This window comes from Monodon monoceros, unplaced genomic scaffold (genome assembly GCF_005190385.1).
Source record: "Monodon monoceros isolate NGI ecotype Baffin Bay Population unplaced genomic scaffold, NGI_Narwhal_1 Super_Scaffold_12, whole genome shotgun sequence".
NCBI classification, from domain to species: Eukaryota; Metazoa; Chordata; class Mammalia; order Artiodactyla; family Monodontidae; genus Monodon; species Monodon monoceros.
In genome coordinates this window covers 126,507,752-126,522,947 of record NW_021703768.1, presented here as the reverse complement: position 1 = coordinate 126,522,947, position 15,196 = coordinate 126,507,752, and the positions used below count along the sequence as shown (strand labels likewise).

At 53.9% G+C, this 15,196-nt stretch overlaps 1 protein-coding gene across 11 annotated transcripts in view; it reads right to left on the bottom strand.

The window, feature by feature from the left end:
• The window catches only part of TCOF1 (treacle ribosome biogenesis factor 1), a 40,354-nt gene that overhangs the window by 16,546 nt on the left and 8,612 nt on the right, over positions 1–15,196 (bottom strand). For 10 of the 11 annotated variants that reach the window (XR_003792584.1, XM_029215936.1, XM_029215937.1 and 7 more), the window contains exons 5-16: positions 14,930–15,116; positions 14,294–14,367; positions 12,249–12,476; positions 11,194–11,376; positions 10,743–10,970; positions 10,361–10,567; positions 10,016–10,198; positions 9,627–9,881; positions 9,340–9,537; positions 3,830–3,967; positions 3,452–3,637; positions 3,118–3,324 (exon numbers count right to left, since the gene is read on the bottom strand). Coding sequence is in view for 10 of the 11 variants with exons in the window: in XM_029215936.1 (XP_029071769.1) it covers positions 3,118–3,324; positions 3,452–3,637; positions 3,830–3,967; positions 9,340–9,537; positions 9,627–9,881; positions 10,016–10,198; positions 10,361–10,567; positions 10,743–10,970; positions 11,194–11,376; positions 12,249–12,476; positions 14,294–14,367; positions 14,930–15,116 (2,274 nt within the window). In the remaining variant the exon portion in view is untranslated. The remainder of the gene's footprint in view (positions 1–3,117; positions 3,325–3,451; positions 3,638–3,829; positions 3,968–9,339; positions 9,538–9,626; positions 9,882–10,015; positions 10,199–10,360; positions 10,568–10,742; positions 10,971–11,193; positions 11,377–12,248; positions 12,477–14,293; positions 14,368–14,929; positions 15,117–15,196) is intronic. The other variant, XM_029215943.1, reaches the window with a different exon arrangement.

Sequence of the window (15,196 nt, the reverse complement as noted above, 5' to 3'; positions counted from 1 at the left end):
GTCTCCGGGGAAGATAGCATGACCCCCCTATATACACACGGGGGGCACAGCTGCTGGCCCGGCATGCCTCCCAGCCACTGGGAACACAGGTCTCCACTCTGTCTATCCTTCCTCCAGAGCTGACTCTGAACGTGAAAGGGATGTGTGAGTCAGGCACCACTAAAACCTGAGGGCTGGCATGCTGTTGGCCGGGCATCTGAATGAGAGGTGATAGTGGCCCGGGACAAAGTGGCAGGGGTGGGGCCAGGGGCCCCAGCACAGCTCACACCTGGCTGTCACAGCCCCAGCTAAAAGCAGGAGTTGGCTGAGGGTGCTCCGAGCAGCTGTTATCCCCTCCTGCCCCCCTCCTGCTGGGCCAGGCGTAGACGAGGGGGGCGGGCTGGCTGGGAAGAGCCGTCAGGAGCCAGAGGATGACTCGGAGAGCAGTGATTTATCAGCAAGGCACTGCTGGCGACCAGCTCAGGGGAGCCCAGGCAGGTGCAGAGGGCAGCTCTGCGCCTCCCTACTGGCGCGAAGGCCCCACTTTCACCACTCAGAAAAGCAGGACCCATGTTGCCTGAGCCTCCAATTTCTTAAGAAAAGCTGGAAGATCCTGATTTGTGTATTTCTCAATTTTTAAAATGAATCAACTACAATGCACACTGCAACAGCCACACCCCCATGGCTTCCTTGCTCACAGAACCCTGACTCTGTTCTGGGGGTCCCCACCACAGGCTTTGGAGAGGGTGGCTCCTTCTCCTAGCCAATCACAGGAACTGCAGGCCTCTCATCAGTGAGTGACTTTTTTGGGGGGTGGCAGGGGGCGGGCAGAGCACATGCCTTAGATCTGGTCAAGGAGACAAGGGGAGGGGAAGTCAACTGGGGGATTTCCTAGCTCTTTAGGAGATGCTGCAGCCCTGCTGTGACAATGAGGCACACGAGGCATAGAGACGGAAGAAATCTGAGTCACTGATGATGCTGAGCTGAAGGAACCACCTTTACAGACACCTTATCCTGAAACACTGTGCACTGAGCTAACCAATCCCCTTAGCATCTAAGCGCTTGTGAAGTAGCTCTGTTTCCTCCTGCCGATTAGGATGTCCCGACTGATACAATAACCTGTTTATAACTTTACAGGGGCTTCCCTGGTGGCGCAGTGGTTGGGAATCTGCCTGTCAATGCAGGGGACACGGGTTCGAGCCCTTGTCCAAGAGGATCCGACATACCGCGGAGCAGCTAGGCCTGTGCGCCACAACTACAGAGGCTGTGCTCTGGAGCCCACGAGCCACAGCTGCTGAGGCCCGCGCACCCAGAGCCTATGCTCCGCGATGGGAGAGGCCACCACAATAAGGAGCCCGTGCACCGCGGTGAGGAGTGGCCCCCGCTCGCTGCAACTGGAGAGAGCCCAAGCATAGCAACGAAGACCCAATGCAGCACCCCCCCCAAAAAAAATTAAAAAACAAACAAAAGAAACTTTACAAAAAGCACCACAGTCCAAAACGTGGCTGGGACCCTTGTGTCTCAGTCTGGCATTTAGGTCCCCATAAATGTTACTGGTAACAAGCAACTGGAAGTGACTATTGCCTACAGGACAGCTGGCCTTTGCTGAACCCACCTGACTTTATATCCCCCCTCCCTTTCCACACTGCCCTCCCCAACCTGGAGGGTCTGTCTCTACTTTTGTGTCTAGGGAACCCCAGGTCTTCCTCCAAGCTCAGCTCAATCGTCTCGTTTGGCCTCTCAGACACTTGTTTTCCCAGCACCATCAGAGCACAACCAGAATATTCTCCAAAAATCCGGTCACCTTGTCTTGCCCTACAGACTATATGCTCCTTGAGGGCAGGGCCAAGATCTTTCATCCTTTTGTCCCTATCAATAAGACAGCGTGTTCAGTAGTGGTCTGATGCACTGAAGGCAGAGAGGTTAGTGCTAGGAGCACTTACACTTCTTGGTGCTTGTTTACTCATGAAGAAAACAGAAATTTATGAGGGGCTGGAGCTCAGCGTGGAACAGGGATTTCCAACTTCCCTTAAGAAATGGAAGATCAAGGGACTCCCCTCGTGGCGCAGTGGTTAAGAATCCACCTGACAATGCAGGGGACATGGGTTCGAGCCCTGGTCTGGGAAGATCCCACATGCCGTGGAGCAACTAAGCCCGTGAGCCACAACTACTGAAGCCTGCGTGTCTAGAGCCCGTGCTCCGCAACAAGAGAACCCACCACAATGAGAAGCCCGCGCACCCCAATGAAGAGTAGCCCCCACTCTCCGCAACTAGAGAGAGTCCGCGTGCGCCCAGCAATGAAGACCCAATGCAGCAAAAATAAATGAATAAATAAAATTTAAAAAAAAAAGAAATGGAAGATCTGGCCTTACAAAGGGTCCATCTCCACCAGGTCATAACTGGCTGGAGCTGACAGGGACTGCTTTTCTAGATGAGACAAGGGCTCTCCAGTTTGTCCTAGTTGCCACCACTCCCTACTGTCTCTCCTGACACCAAGGCTCCATGTCAGTTGCCATCTATCACCCCTACCAGGCCTGAGCCCATTGTTTCCATCACATGTCTGAGTCCTGGAGTTTGTCACCCTGAACTTCTTCTGTGCAAGCAGACAGAGGGAAAATGGTCAAGATAAAAGTCAGTTGCTCATTCCTTCCCTCTCCCCACTCCCCAGGCTTCATGTTAAGCTAGAAGAGCTCTCCTTGAGAGATACACATGCCTACAGGAGGCCCCAGGCCCAGGTGAGGGATGTGACTTCCTCCAGCTTCCCAGGGCCTCATGGTACCTGCATCACAGTCCAAGCCTCCTCATGGCCCTGTGACATCTTTGGGGGCTTGGCAGGAGTTGCTGGCCTAGCCTTCCATGGGGCTGCTGTGCCCAGTCGTGCTGTGGAGACCCTGGTAGATATGGGAGTGCATAGGACACCTTTCATCAGGGAGGCCTTAGTTAGGGGGTTTTTACAGCAGGTTTCACCTAAGGAGACATGGGGTACAGCAGCTGCGGGAAAGGATCCTGGGGTCAGAGCCTTAATCTGGTCTTAATTCCTTCTTCACCTGGCCCTGAACCCACGTTCTGATGCAGGAGTAGGTGGCAGTCAGTGGCTCAGAGGCCTGGCACTGTAGCTGCTTCCTCGTGAGGCCTCACCTGGGCTGGGGGCACAGCTGCTGGCGTCTCCCCGTCACTGTCTGACTCCTCCTCGCTGCTGCTCTCCGAGTCCTCTTTCCGCTTCCCGGCCTGGGCGGCTGGGGCTCCTGCCTTCCCAGGGGGTGCTGGGGCAGCCCCTTTCCTGGGGGACCCCTTGGTGGAGGCTGAGGCAGTTCTGACCTGGGGGGTCTTCCCTGAGGGCTTCGCCTGGAGTGAGAGAAGCGGAGTCAGGGAAGGGCGACGGGAGATGGATGGGGCATGTGTAGCTGTGCTGTGGGTAGCTCCTGGCACAGAGGGGAAGCACAGGGCTGCTCTCTGCCCACCCGGGCCTCACCTGAGCGGGCGCCTCCCCCTCACTGTCCGACTCCTCCTCACTGCTCTCCGAGTCCTCCTGTGGGCCCCTGACCGGCCCCAGCTGGGCCTGGGCTGCTGCAGCCAGTGCCTTCCCCATAGCCGGCACAGACACCTGGCCCCTGCCCGAGACGGCACTGCTCTGGGGGGCTCTTGCTGGTGGCTTTACCTGAATCATGAGGAGGGAACAGTATTGGGGAAGGAAGAAGAAAGCACAGTTCCCCTTAAGTGAAGCCCCACCCAGGGCAGGGCTGTGGGGAGATCACTCCCGCTTGTGCAGAACCCTTGTCCAGGCTGCGGCCACTGCTTGGCCTCCTCTACATCCCACCCTGGCACCTCTTTTGGTGCTGGTCCTACTTGCCTTGGCTGGGGACCCCACTTTGGCTTGAGCAGCTGCAGAAACCCCTTTTCCAGGAGCTGATGCTGCCCCTTTGGCTGAAGCCACTCTGGTGGCAGCTGGGTTGGCTTTGGTCTGAGTGGTTTTCACTGAGGTCTTCACCTGGAAGGAGAAAAGGGAATTACGGAAAGGAGGTGAGATGCAATAGAGCAGGTAGCCAGGAATGCCGATTCTGGAGTCAGATGCCAGAGTCTGGGTTCTGGCTCCTCCGGTAATAGCTGTGTGAACCTGGGCAAATCATTTGACCTCACTGGGCCTCAGTTTCCTCCTCTATAAAATGGGAATAAATGAGGCCTACCCATAGGGACGGTGAGGATTAAATGGGAGATTCCCAGTGTTTAACACAGTGCCTGGCACACAATAAGCACTCAAACTTATTACTGTGAGAACTTTTCTTACTGTTAGCTAAGTATAAGACTACCCAGGGCAAAGGTGTTTCCCAGGCTCCCTTTTAGCTAGGTGGCCATGTGATTAACTTCTGGCTAATGGATGTAAGTCAAGCATACATTTGACTTTCTTACACACGTAGGAAATGTGTCTTCTTCCTCTCTGCTGCCTGGAATGCTGAGGTAACAGCTGGAGCTCAAGCAGCCATCTTAGTCTATGAGATGGGAGCCAAGTACTCAGGATGGCAGAACAAAAAGGAAAACGACTGTTGTTTGAGGTTTTCTTCAGCTTATCCTAAACTAAACTGATATTCAAGGAATCCCCTAAAAGCTTGTCAGAGTCTATAGACAGAACTATAGACATAAGAGCAACGAAAAGCAAAATCCTTGATAAGAGTGTGAAAGCAAGCCTTGCTAATGTGAAATCAGATGAGGAATTTGGCATCATCTAAAGGCCCCTGTCTCCTTCAGAGATGACATTTGAACAGTGATATGCCCTACAACCCAGCTTCCCTCATTCGCATGGGACCAAGTGAAATTATCAGTCATGAATTGAAGAAAGAAAACTCTCTAAAGCATGGACTATGTATGACTAAGGGTAAGGTGGTTAGCAGCACAGAACTCAAGTCATCCAGAGGAGAGTAATGTTTTTTACATAGACTTACAAAAACAAAACAAAAGATACCAAGTCTAAGTTGACCTAACAAGTCTTAAAAGTTTAAAAGGACTGAAATCATACAAAATATATTCTCCAGCCACACAGGATTAAATCAGAAATCAACAACAAAAAGAAATCTGTACAATTCAATATATTTACAAGTTAAGCCACTTCTCAATAATACATTCAAAGAATAAAAATTTAAAAATACAACACTTCGGGCTTCTCTGGTGGTGCAGTGGTTGAGGGTCTGCCTGCCGATGCAGGGGACACGGGTTCGTGCCGCGGTCCGGGAAGATCCCACATGCCGCGGAGCGGCTGGGCCCGTGAGCCATGGCCACTGAGCCTGCACGTCCGGAGCCTGTGCTCCGCAACGGGAGAGGCCACAACAGTGAGAGGCCCGCATACCGCAAAAAAAAAAAAAAATTTCAAAATTCATGAGACAAAGTTAATGCAGTCCTCAGACGGAAATTTATAGCTTTAAATGTTTACATTAGAAAGAAAGAGCTACAATCAAAAATCTAAGATTCCAGGGACTTCCCTGGTGGTGCAGTGGTTAAGAATCCACCTGTCAATGCAGGGGACATGGGTTCGAGCCCTGGTCTGAGAAGATCCCACATGCCTCAGAGCAACGAAGACCATGCGCCACAACTACTGAGCCTGCACTCTAGAGCCCACGAGCCACAACTACTGAGGCTGTGTGCCACAACTACTGAAGCCCGCGTGCCTAGAGCCCATGCTCCACAACGAGAAGCCACCGCAATGAGAAGCCCACACAGCACAACGAAGAGTAGCCCTTGCTCACCGCAACTAGAGAAAATCCGTGCCCAGCAATGAAAACCCAACGCAGCCGAAATAAATAAATTTAAAAAAGAAAAGAAAAGAAAAAAAATCTAAGATTCCACCTTAAGAGGCTAGAAAAAGAAGAGCAAATCAAACTCAAAGTAAGGAAAGAAATAATAAAGATCACAGTGGAAATTAATGAAACAGAAAACAGGAAAATGATACAGAAAAATCAATGAAGCCAAAAGTTGTTTCTTTGAAAAGAAAGAAATTGATAAGTCTTTAGCTAAACTTACCAAGAATAGGACAGAAGACACAAATTACCAAAAATTAGGAAAGAAAGCAAGACATCACTACAGACCCTATAGATATTAAAAGGATTATAGGGGAATATTATGAACAAATCTATGTTAACCAATCAGACAACTGAGATGAAAACAGAAAAGTTTCTAGAAAGGCACAAAATATTAACTGTGCACAGAACTATTAACAGGTACGAAATAGAAACTGATTCAAGAATAATAAAATCTGAATATACCAATATCAATTAGAGAAATTGACTTAGTAACTAAAAACCACCCCCCCCACAAAAAGCCCAGGCCCAGTTGGCTTGATTGATGAATTCTATTAAGAAAGAAATAATACCAATCCAACACAAACTCTCAGAAAACAGAGCTGAAAATACTACCCAACTAATTTTATGAGGCAGTATCACCCAATACCAAAGCCAGGCAAAGATATCACATGATATCTACAGACCAAAATTCTTTATGAACACAGACACAAAAATCCTTAACAAGTGATTTGCAAACCAAATCCAGCAACAAATAAAAAGGAATATACACTATGACCAAGATGGATTTATCCCAAGAATGAAACATTGATTTAATACCTGAAAATCAACTAATGTAACACATATTAACAGAACAAAGGGGAAAAAAATCACTTCAATAGAGAAAAAGCATTTGATAAAAACCTAACTCCAATTCATGATAAGAACTCTCAACAAATCAGAAATAGAAGGAAACTTCCTCAACTGGATCAAGGGCATCTATGAAAAACCTACAGCTAACATCACACTTAAAGAGTGAAAGACAATGCTTTACCAGTAAGATTAAAAACAAGGCAAGGATGTCTGCTCTCCTCACTACTATTCAACATCTTACTGGGGGTTCTAGCCAGTGCAATAAGGCAAGAAAGAGAAAAGCCATCTGGATTAGAAAGAAAAAAGTAAAACTGCCCTTAATTTGCAGACATGATCCGTATACAGAAAATCCTAAGGAATTTACAAAAGCCACTAGAACTGGTAAGTATGTGTAACAATGTCACAGGACATGAGATCAACATACATCTCAAGGTCAGGCCCAGAAGGCACCATACCACTTATCTGGCCATTCATCAAACACTGACTGAACATCTCTCTCCTGCCTTTCTCACACAAGGGCTGTCTTTCTATGATATTTAAGTCACGAATCATCTCCTTCCTGAGTCTCTGGCACATTTGGTTTTCCAGAACGGACTCTCTGACTTTGTTAATTGTTTTTTAATTAATTTTTTTTTTTTTTTGGCTGCATTGGGTTTTCGTTGCTGCGTGTGGGCTTTCTCTAGTTGCGGCGAGCAGGGGTTACTCTTTGTTGCAGTACACGGGCTTCTCACTGCGGTGGCTTCTCTTGTTCTGCAGCACGGGCTCTAGGTGCACAGGCTTCAGTAGCTGTGGCACGCAGGCTCAGTAGTTGTGGCTCACAGGCTCTAGAGCGCAAGCTCAGTAGTTGTGGTGCACGGGCTTAGTTGCTCTGTGGCATGTGGGATCTTCCCGGACCAGGGCTCGAACCTGTGTCCCCTGCGTTAGCAGGCAGTTTCTTAACCACTGCGCCACCAGGGAAGTCCTGTTAATTTGTTTTGAACCTCAGTTCCCTCAGTGGATGGTTTACTTTGAGCTGGCTGGGTGTCTCTGAGCAGATCAGAGATTGTGACTCATTTCTGACCCCAGCAATGCTAAGCAGAATAGAACAGCATTTTGCGGGTGAGGCCATACAAGTATTATTTCAATCCTCATAATAACCCCACAACAGAGACAGTTATTATCCTCATCCTTCAGATGAAGGCGAGGAAAAGAAGGTGGTCAACAAGACTCCTATCAGCCCTGCTTGTTTTAGCAGAAGCTCTTCAGACCTCTTGAAGCTAGGAAAGGCAGTAGCTTCTGACAGAGCATCAGGCTATAAAGGCTACGCCTCTACAGAGAGGGACTGGCTGCTCAATTTTACCTGACAGAAAATAAGGCCCCAAAGTATGACCATTTCTGTGGCTGGAAAAGTTCTGGCCAAGATATAGCAGAAGGAAGTGGGAAAGGCAAAGGCTTTGGAGGCAGGCGCTGGTGGGGCTGGAGCAAGTCACCAAACAACTCCTCTAAGTTCCAATTTCCTCTTCCCGAAACCAAAGTAAATGAACACCATCTCATGGTACAGGTGAGAGGCTCAAATGGGAAGACAGATATTAAGTGATCGGCACACTGAAACTTTTAAGGCATTGGTCTCGAGTATGTCTGTAGCTTGGAAAAACAGGATAGGAGACTACTAACCTGAGACTCTGGGAAGGCCAAGAATAGTTTAAAATCTCAGTAAAGGAATGATAGGACCTTGGGTCCTACAAGATAATAGTGAGATCAGGACCAAAAAAAAAAAAAAGTCCATAAAAATGTGTGCTTTGGTACAGGGAAACAAGAAATGACTAATTTGAGTGGTTAGTGAAAAAAAGAGTGACAATTAAAAATAATAAATGGTGGGTGGGTGAATGCAGGGAGTGAGATATCTTCACTTCTCTCCACTCTCCCAGGCTGGAAGGCAACTCTTGATTCTGCTCCCTCAGGGAGACGGATGAGAACTTGCTGTGTGCAGGCCCTTTGCTGGGTGCGGCAGCTGAGATCTCATCAAATTCTCAACTCTGTGCAGGTTGATTTCCAATTTACAGAAGAATAAACAGAGGCCCTAATGGATTACTTCATTTGCTAGGACATGGAGCTAGGACTTGAACCCAGGCAGCCTGGCTCCAAACCTCCCACCATTCGCCATTCACATGGTCTCCCCTAGTGATCCCACCAGAATGTTCTGCTTGGGGAAACTCGCAAAGCCAGGCACTCTCCCACCCCCTGGCTTTTGCGCAGGCTGGTTTCTCCGCCTGGAACACTCCACATCACCTGGCCAACTCTTTCAGCCCACAGTTTAGATGCCACTTCTTCAAGAGGTCTTCTCTACCGAAAAACCTCTAGACACCATCACGTGCCACGCCCTGCTAGCCTAGGCACACATCCTCCATCTCAACCCTACTATCATACCACACTGAAATAATCTGTACATGTCCACGCCCCCCTATCTAGGCTGGCAACTCCAAGGGCCAGGGCCAAAGGAGCCCCAGATAAGTTGGCACCTGGCAGATGGGGTACTTAAGAGAGCTTGTGTAAAAAGAAATCTCAGTGGGAGCTCAAAAGGTGATGAAGGAGACCCTGGAGCTCTGATGGGCAGAGGAGATGAGTGGAAGGTGTGGAATGAGGCTGAGCTGAGGCTGCTGCACACCTGGGGCAAGAGCAGCCTAGGTAAGTGCATCCCAGGCGACGGTGTGGGTGGGGCAGGTTGGCTCCTCCCAGGTCTCACCTGTGCTGCAGCTGAGGCCGCCTCCTCATTGTCCGACTCCTCCTCACTGCTCTCTGAGTCTTCCTGCACCTCAGCTTTGACCTGGGCCACGGCAGGCCCTGCCTTCCCAGGGAGCCCTGGAGTGGTCCGCTGCCCTGAGGGCCCCTTGGTGGGTGCTGAGGCAGCTTTCACCGGGAGGCTTTTCCCTACAGACTTCACCTGGAATGACATGGAAAAGAGGCATGTCACAGGAGCCAAAGGACCACGTGGGGGCTGGCCCTGACCCAGCCAAACAAACTTCGCCTCACCTGTCCCACAGATGTGGCAGGAGCTGTCTCCTCCTCGCTCTCCGGCTCCTCGCTGCTTGAAGAGTCCTCCTCTGGCCTCTGGGTGCCCCTGACCACGGCTGGGGATGATGTGCAGGCTGGCGAAGTCACCGTTCCTGCTTTCCAGGGGGCCGGTGTGCTTACTTGCACTGGTGGGACCTTGGCAGATGCGGGTGTAATGGGGGTGCCCTTCCTTGGGGAGACCTTGGTCTGAGAAGTTTTCACAGCTGATTTTGCCTGAAGGGACACAGAAGTCAGAAGCTACAGAAGGATCTTGGACTCAGAGCCCCCATCCGCTCAAGGGCTGGAGCCCCACTGCCATCCTCCCCCACAGCTCCCTGTGGAGCTGCTCCCCCGGCGGGGGCAGCTACCTGGGCTGGAGTCTTGGCTGTGGGGGCCTCGTCCTCACTGTCTGACTCCTCCTCACTGCTCTCCGAGTCTTCCTTGGACCTTTTGGTCTTGACCTGGGCGGCTGCAGGCCCGGCCTTCTGAGGGGGGCCCTGGGTGGGACCTGAGGCAGGTCTGACCTGCAGGACTTTCCCCGAGGACTTTGCCTGCAGCGAGACACACAGGCTCAGGGGAGAGCACCCAAAGTGTGGCGTTGTGCAGAGACGCAGAGACAAAGAGACAGAGAGGGTCAACAGGCACGGTGAGCGGAGGGGGATGGGGCTTCCGGCACTGAGCCGGAGAGAAGAGCCTGACAGCAGGGGCCTCACCTGGGTCAAGGCTGCTGTTCTCAGCGCCTCCCCCTCGCTGTCCGACTCCTCCTCGCTGCTGCTCTCCGAGTCCTCCTCCCACTTTGCCACCTGGGCGGCTACAGCCCTTGCCTTCTGAGGGAGCGCTGGGACAGCGCTCTTCGCTGAGGGCCCCGTGCTTGTGGCTGAGGCAGCTCTGACCTGGGAGTTTTTCCCCAAGGGCTTTGCCTGGGAGTGACAAAGGACAGGGTCAGGATAGGAGGCTTGGGGGGAATGTGTGTGAGGTAAGACAGGAGGTGCGCAGGGCGGATGGAGGGCAGCAGTCCCAGGTGCAGAGGAGGAGAGGCCCACAGGGTCTCTCAGGCGACGCACAGGGCCGGGCCGGGCATCCTTCCAGCCTCACCTGAGCCAGGCTCGTGGTGTGGGGCACGGCTGTGGACGCCTCCCCCTCGCCGTCTGACTCCTCGCTGCTGCTCTCTGAGTCCTCCTCCTGCCCCCTGGTCTGGGCCTGGATGGCTGCAGGCCCTGCCTTGCCACGGGGTGCTGGAGGGGCCCCTTTCCCAGGGGAAAGCACCTGGGCAGGTGCTGCTGCGGTGGCTCTGACCTGGGGGAGCTTCCCTGAGGGCTTTGCCTGGAGCGAGAGAAACAGTATCAGGGGAGGGAGCCTAGACGGTGGGCGTGAGGAAACACAGGAGAGCGGACAGGGTTAAGGACACCGCAGACACCACACCACACGGTGAGAAGGCGCAGGGCTCTGAGCATGGCTGGGGTGCATGCGGAGCGAGAGAACAAGCCCTCTGAAGGCCTCCTGGGATGGGGCGCTGGCTGTGGGACTCTCCCTCCCCAGGCCTCACCTGCAGCAGGGTCTGGGCAGCTGGCGTCTCCTCCTCGCTGTCTGACTCCTCGCTGCTGCTCTCCGAGTCCTCCTCTGGCCTCCCTGCCTTCCCAGGGGGTGCTGGGGTGGCCCCTTTCCCAGGGGTCCCCTTGGCAGGACCCGAGGCAGCTCTGACCTGGACAGTTTTCTGGGAGGCCTTCACCTAGTAAAAGAGAAAGTGCAGTTTGCTCCCCTCCTTCTGAAAACCTCCTTGTGACACCTTAAGAATAAGGCTCGAAGCCTTAGTGAGGCTCGCAAGACCCCCTGCTTCTCTCTGGACTCCCCACCTTGACTGGTGCTCCAGCCGGTGTGGCCGGCCAGCCAGTATGGCCATACCTCCTCATTCCCGGGGCCTTCACAACCCCTGCCCATTTCACCTGACCGCTACTGCCTCATCCCCTGGGTCCCAGTTCCTTATAGCAGTTCTCCATGATGGCCCTGCCCCAGGGTGGGCAGGCTCAGGGCTCCCAGGGGCCTTTTACCACCTGTCTCACCCCTATTCCTCCCTGTTCTCTGATTCCAACAGCTTCCCAGCCTCTCTGGCTTTCCCTTAGGACATGCCCAGCTGCAGCTCTGGCTACCCAAGCGAGGAGAAGGGGGTCCCAGCAGATGGAATGGAAGCGGATTCCTGTTTGCTAACAAGCCATGATTTGGCCTGAGAAGCCAGAGGACCAGGTAATTAAAACTTCTCAAGTCCCTTCGCAGCAGGACTAGGTGGGACAAGGACAGCAGCCCATTTACTAGACAGGGAAACTGAGGTGAAGGGAGTGGTTATTGACTGGGTGGGGTGCAGCACCTGCCCTTTGGGAAGCAGCCACTCCAGGCCACTGCTTGGACAGGAAAGGTCATTTCCAGAAGCGGGTGGAGCAAAACCAGGTGCCCTTGCCCTTCAACTCCCATAGCCCCGCCTCCCTCTCCCCAAACTCCAAGGCGAGTCTCCTCTGGCAGGGAAGGTGCTCATTACACAGTTTCTCCACCAGTCTCGGGGCCAGGGAACCAGGGAACCCTGAGGAGCAGGCCTCCCTTGGGCCTCACCTGGCTGGGTGTCCCCGCAGGGGCCCCCTCCTCACTCTCGGGCTCCTCGCTGCTCTCTGAGACCTCTTCTGGCTTCTTGGCCCTGCTGGCTGGGGTCATGGCACCCCCTCTGACTTGGGGTGTCACACATCCCGCCTTCCCTGGGGTCGGGGCTGCCCTTCTCCTTGGAGACTCCTTGGCCGCAGCTGCCGAGGCTTTGACCTGTGGTGGTTTTACTGCAGGTTTCACCTGGAACAAGACGATGGAATCAGAGAATAATCCTCTCCACCCCTGAGGAGTATAAGATGCTTCATAGTTTGTAAAACTCTTTCCTAATGTCATCTGGTTCTCAAACAACTCCCTAAGACAGGTACTATCTTTACACCTATTTTCCAGTAAAGGGCAAAAGGCTCAGAGAGGTTAAACCACTCAACACCAATACTAAGGGGCAGAACTGTGACTTGAACCCATGTCTATATGGCTCTGGGGGCAGAGCGCTCAACCACGATGCTCCTCTCCCACCTGGCACACAGGGCCCAGCAGAGGGGCAGCCACTCTCAACCAGGACAGCTCATGATTGTCCCTCCAGTTACAGTATCTTGTCATGGCGGCCACCCCAAGGGCCAGGACGCTAGGATCTGAACCCCAGTCTTGGCACTGGCTTGCTGAGATTCCTGGGGCACATTCTTTCCCTCTCTGGGCTCTGGCCCACTGAAGCTATGTGTTTGGCTGCTGGTTTCCCAGGGCCAGGAGTGTCGCTCGTTCCCTTGGCAGGGCCTGGGGGATGCGAGCCCAGGGCGTCCTTACGGCTGGCTGTAACGAGGGCCCAACGGTGGGACAGAATGTGGGGAGCAGCCCACAGCTAGGCCCAGGGTAGCTGGGAGCAAGGTCTCTACCTTCGTGGGTGACTGGCTAAGGCAGGAAGGCAAGGTAGGGAGCACCGTGGGGGCCAGGCCAATCCATCCCTGAATGCTACTTTTCTCCCTCTGCAACACCTTTCCCCGGGTGTCCTGGCGCCAGGCACCAGCGTCTCCTGCCAGCACTACTCCAACAGCCCTCAACCACGCCATTACATCTATTCAGCACTGTCCTCCGATCCAGGCCACAAGCAGCCATCTTTCCGAACCGTAAGTCAGGCCATCTTGCCGCTGGGCCTGTAGCCCTGCAGTGGCTTCTCACAGCCTCCAGAGTAAAACCCAAATTCCTCTCAGCAGTCCTCTTGGTCAGGCATGGATCTGGCCCCCGCCTACTTCTGACCTCACCTTGTATCACTTTCCGCCTCATTCATGAAATTGCAGATCACCGTTGCTTAAAAGCACCAAACTCATTTTGTGTCTGCCTCTGCCCCTGCTGTCCCTCTGTCTGCGTCACATTCCTGTTACTGCGCCTCAGAGCTCTCCACATTTCCCTTTCATAGTAACCATCACCACGGCAGTTAAATTTCTGAGGGACCCCTCCACTTCCCCACGGCAGCAGGAACCCCACCCGTCCTGCTTACCACTGTTTCCCCAAGGCCTGGCGCTTGGAAGGTGCACATTAAGGAATAACCTGCGGGGACTCCTCCCAGGTCACGGTTCACAAAATAGACACGGCCACTGACTAAAAGGCCTGCCTACCCCTGGCCAGTGCTGAGGCCTGGCATTCACCAGCAGGCCCAGAGCCTCCGCAGCAGCCTCACCCACACCCCAATGCCCTGGAAAGGCCCCGGGGCCTTTGCTCGTGCAGTTCTTCGCGCTCGAATACCCCTCCCCCACCTCCCTCCCCGGTGAAGCCGAAGCCTCCTGTGCGTCAAGGCCGCAGTCCAGTGCCGCCTCTCCCAGGAAGGCTTGCCCCACCTCACAGGCAGGACGGCGTCTCTTCCGCCCAGCCCCACACCTTCGCCTGCCCAGAGTGCAGTGAGCAGCGCCTGGCTCCCCGCCTCCGCAGGCCTCAGCCTTCCCAGCTCCCGGTCACCCTGACACCCTTGCTGAACTGATCTGGTGCCCCTGGTAGGTGAGGCCCCGGCCAGGCCTCCAGGAGGGTTAGAGGTTTGCAGAGGGCAACTCCTGAGGATGGGCGGCAATTACCTCCACGTCCGTCTCATCGCTCGAGCCGGAGGTGTCTTCGCTGGAGCTGGCGGCCTGGCTGGCGGCCGCCATTCCTGAGGAATAAACAAGGAGGGACTGAGGGCCTTTCCAGACCCGCCCGCCCCTCGCCAGCACCCTCCACGCCAACTACTCAGGGCCAGCTGCGAGCGCTCCCGCCGCAGCTCCTGCGCGGCTCTGAGGCCCCGGTAAGGCCTGTGATGTTAGGTCCCAGCACAGGAGCGCCAGAAGCTGATGGCTCAGATGATCTCCTTCCACCAGCACACAGCAGCAGGCAGGGCAGACGCCTCTTTTACATGGGAGATGGAGGCAAGCCCAGGCCTCTCAGCTTAGCCTCTGAGCCTCTGCGGCAGGCCCTGCACCCACCTGAGAGCAATAAACCAGAAAGGGCTCCAAGCCCACCCCGGCTGCTCACACTGCCTCACAAGGCCTGAGGTGTCCCTGCAGCTGACTCTTCCTCACCCAGGGAGGGGAAAATGGCCTGAGGTGGCGGTCCTCGCTGTCATAGAGACAACCCCCTGAATTCCAGAGGGTCCCAGGGCCTGACAAAGCAGCGCCCAGGTCTGCTTCCTCAGCCCGCACTCGGGGGGCCTGGTCCTAGAGGGCAAGGCCGCTCACCAGGCTTGGCAGTGGTTCTGAGGGCCGAGACACCGCCCTCCTCCTCAGTTTCTGAGACCAGGATGGTATTTGCCGAGGGCCCTGCCGCCTTCTGGGGTGACTTCCTGGTGAGGAGGTGGGCCACTGCCTTCCCGGAGGCAGGGTGTGCCGTGGAGTTCACCGTCTTGCTGGCTTTCTTGGTCTTTGCCTACACAGAACAGGAGTGACAGACAGTGGGTATGGCCTGGCAAATGAGAGCACAGACCACATCTGAGCCCAGCTCCACCA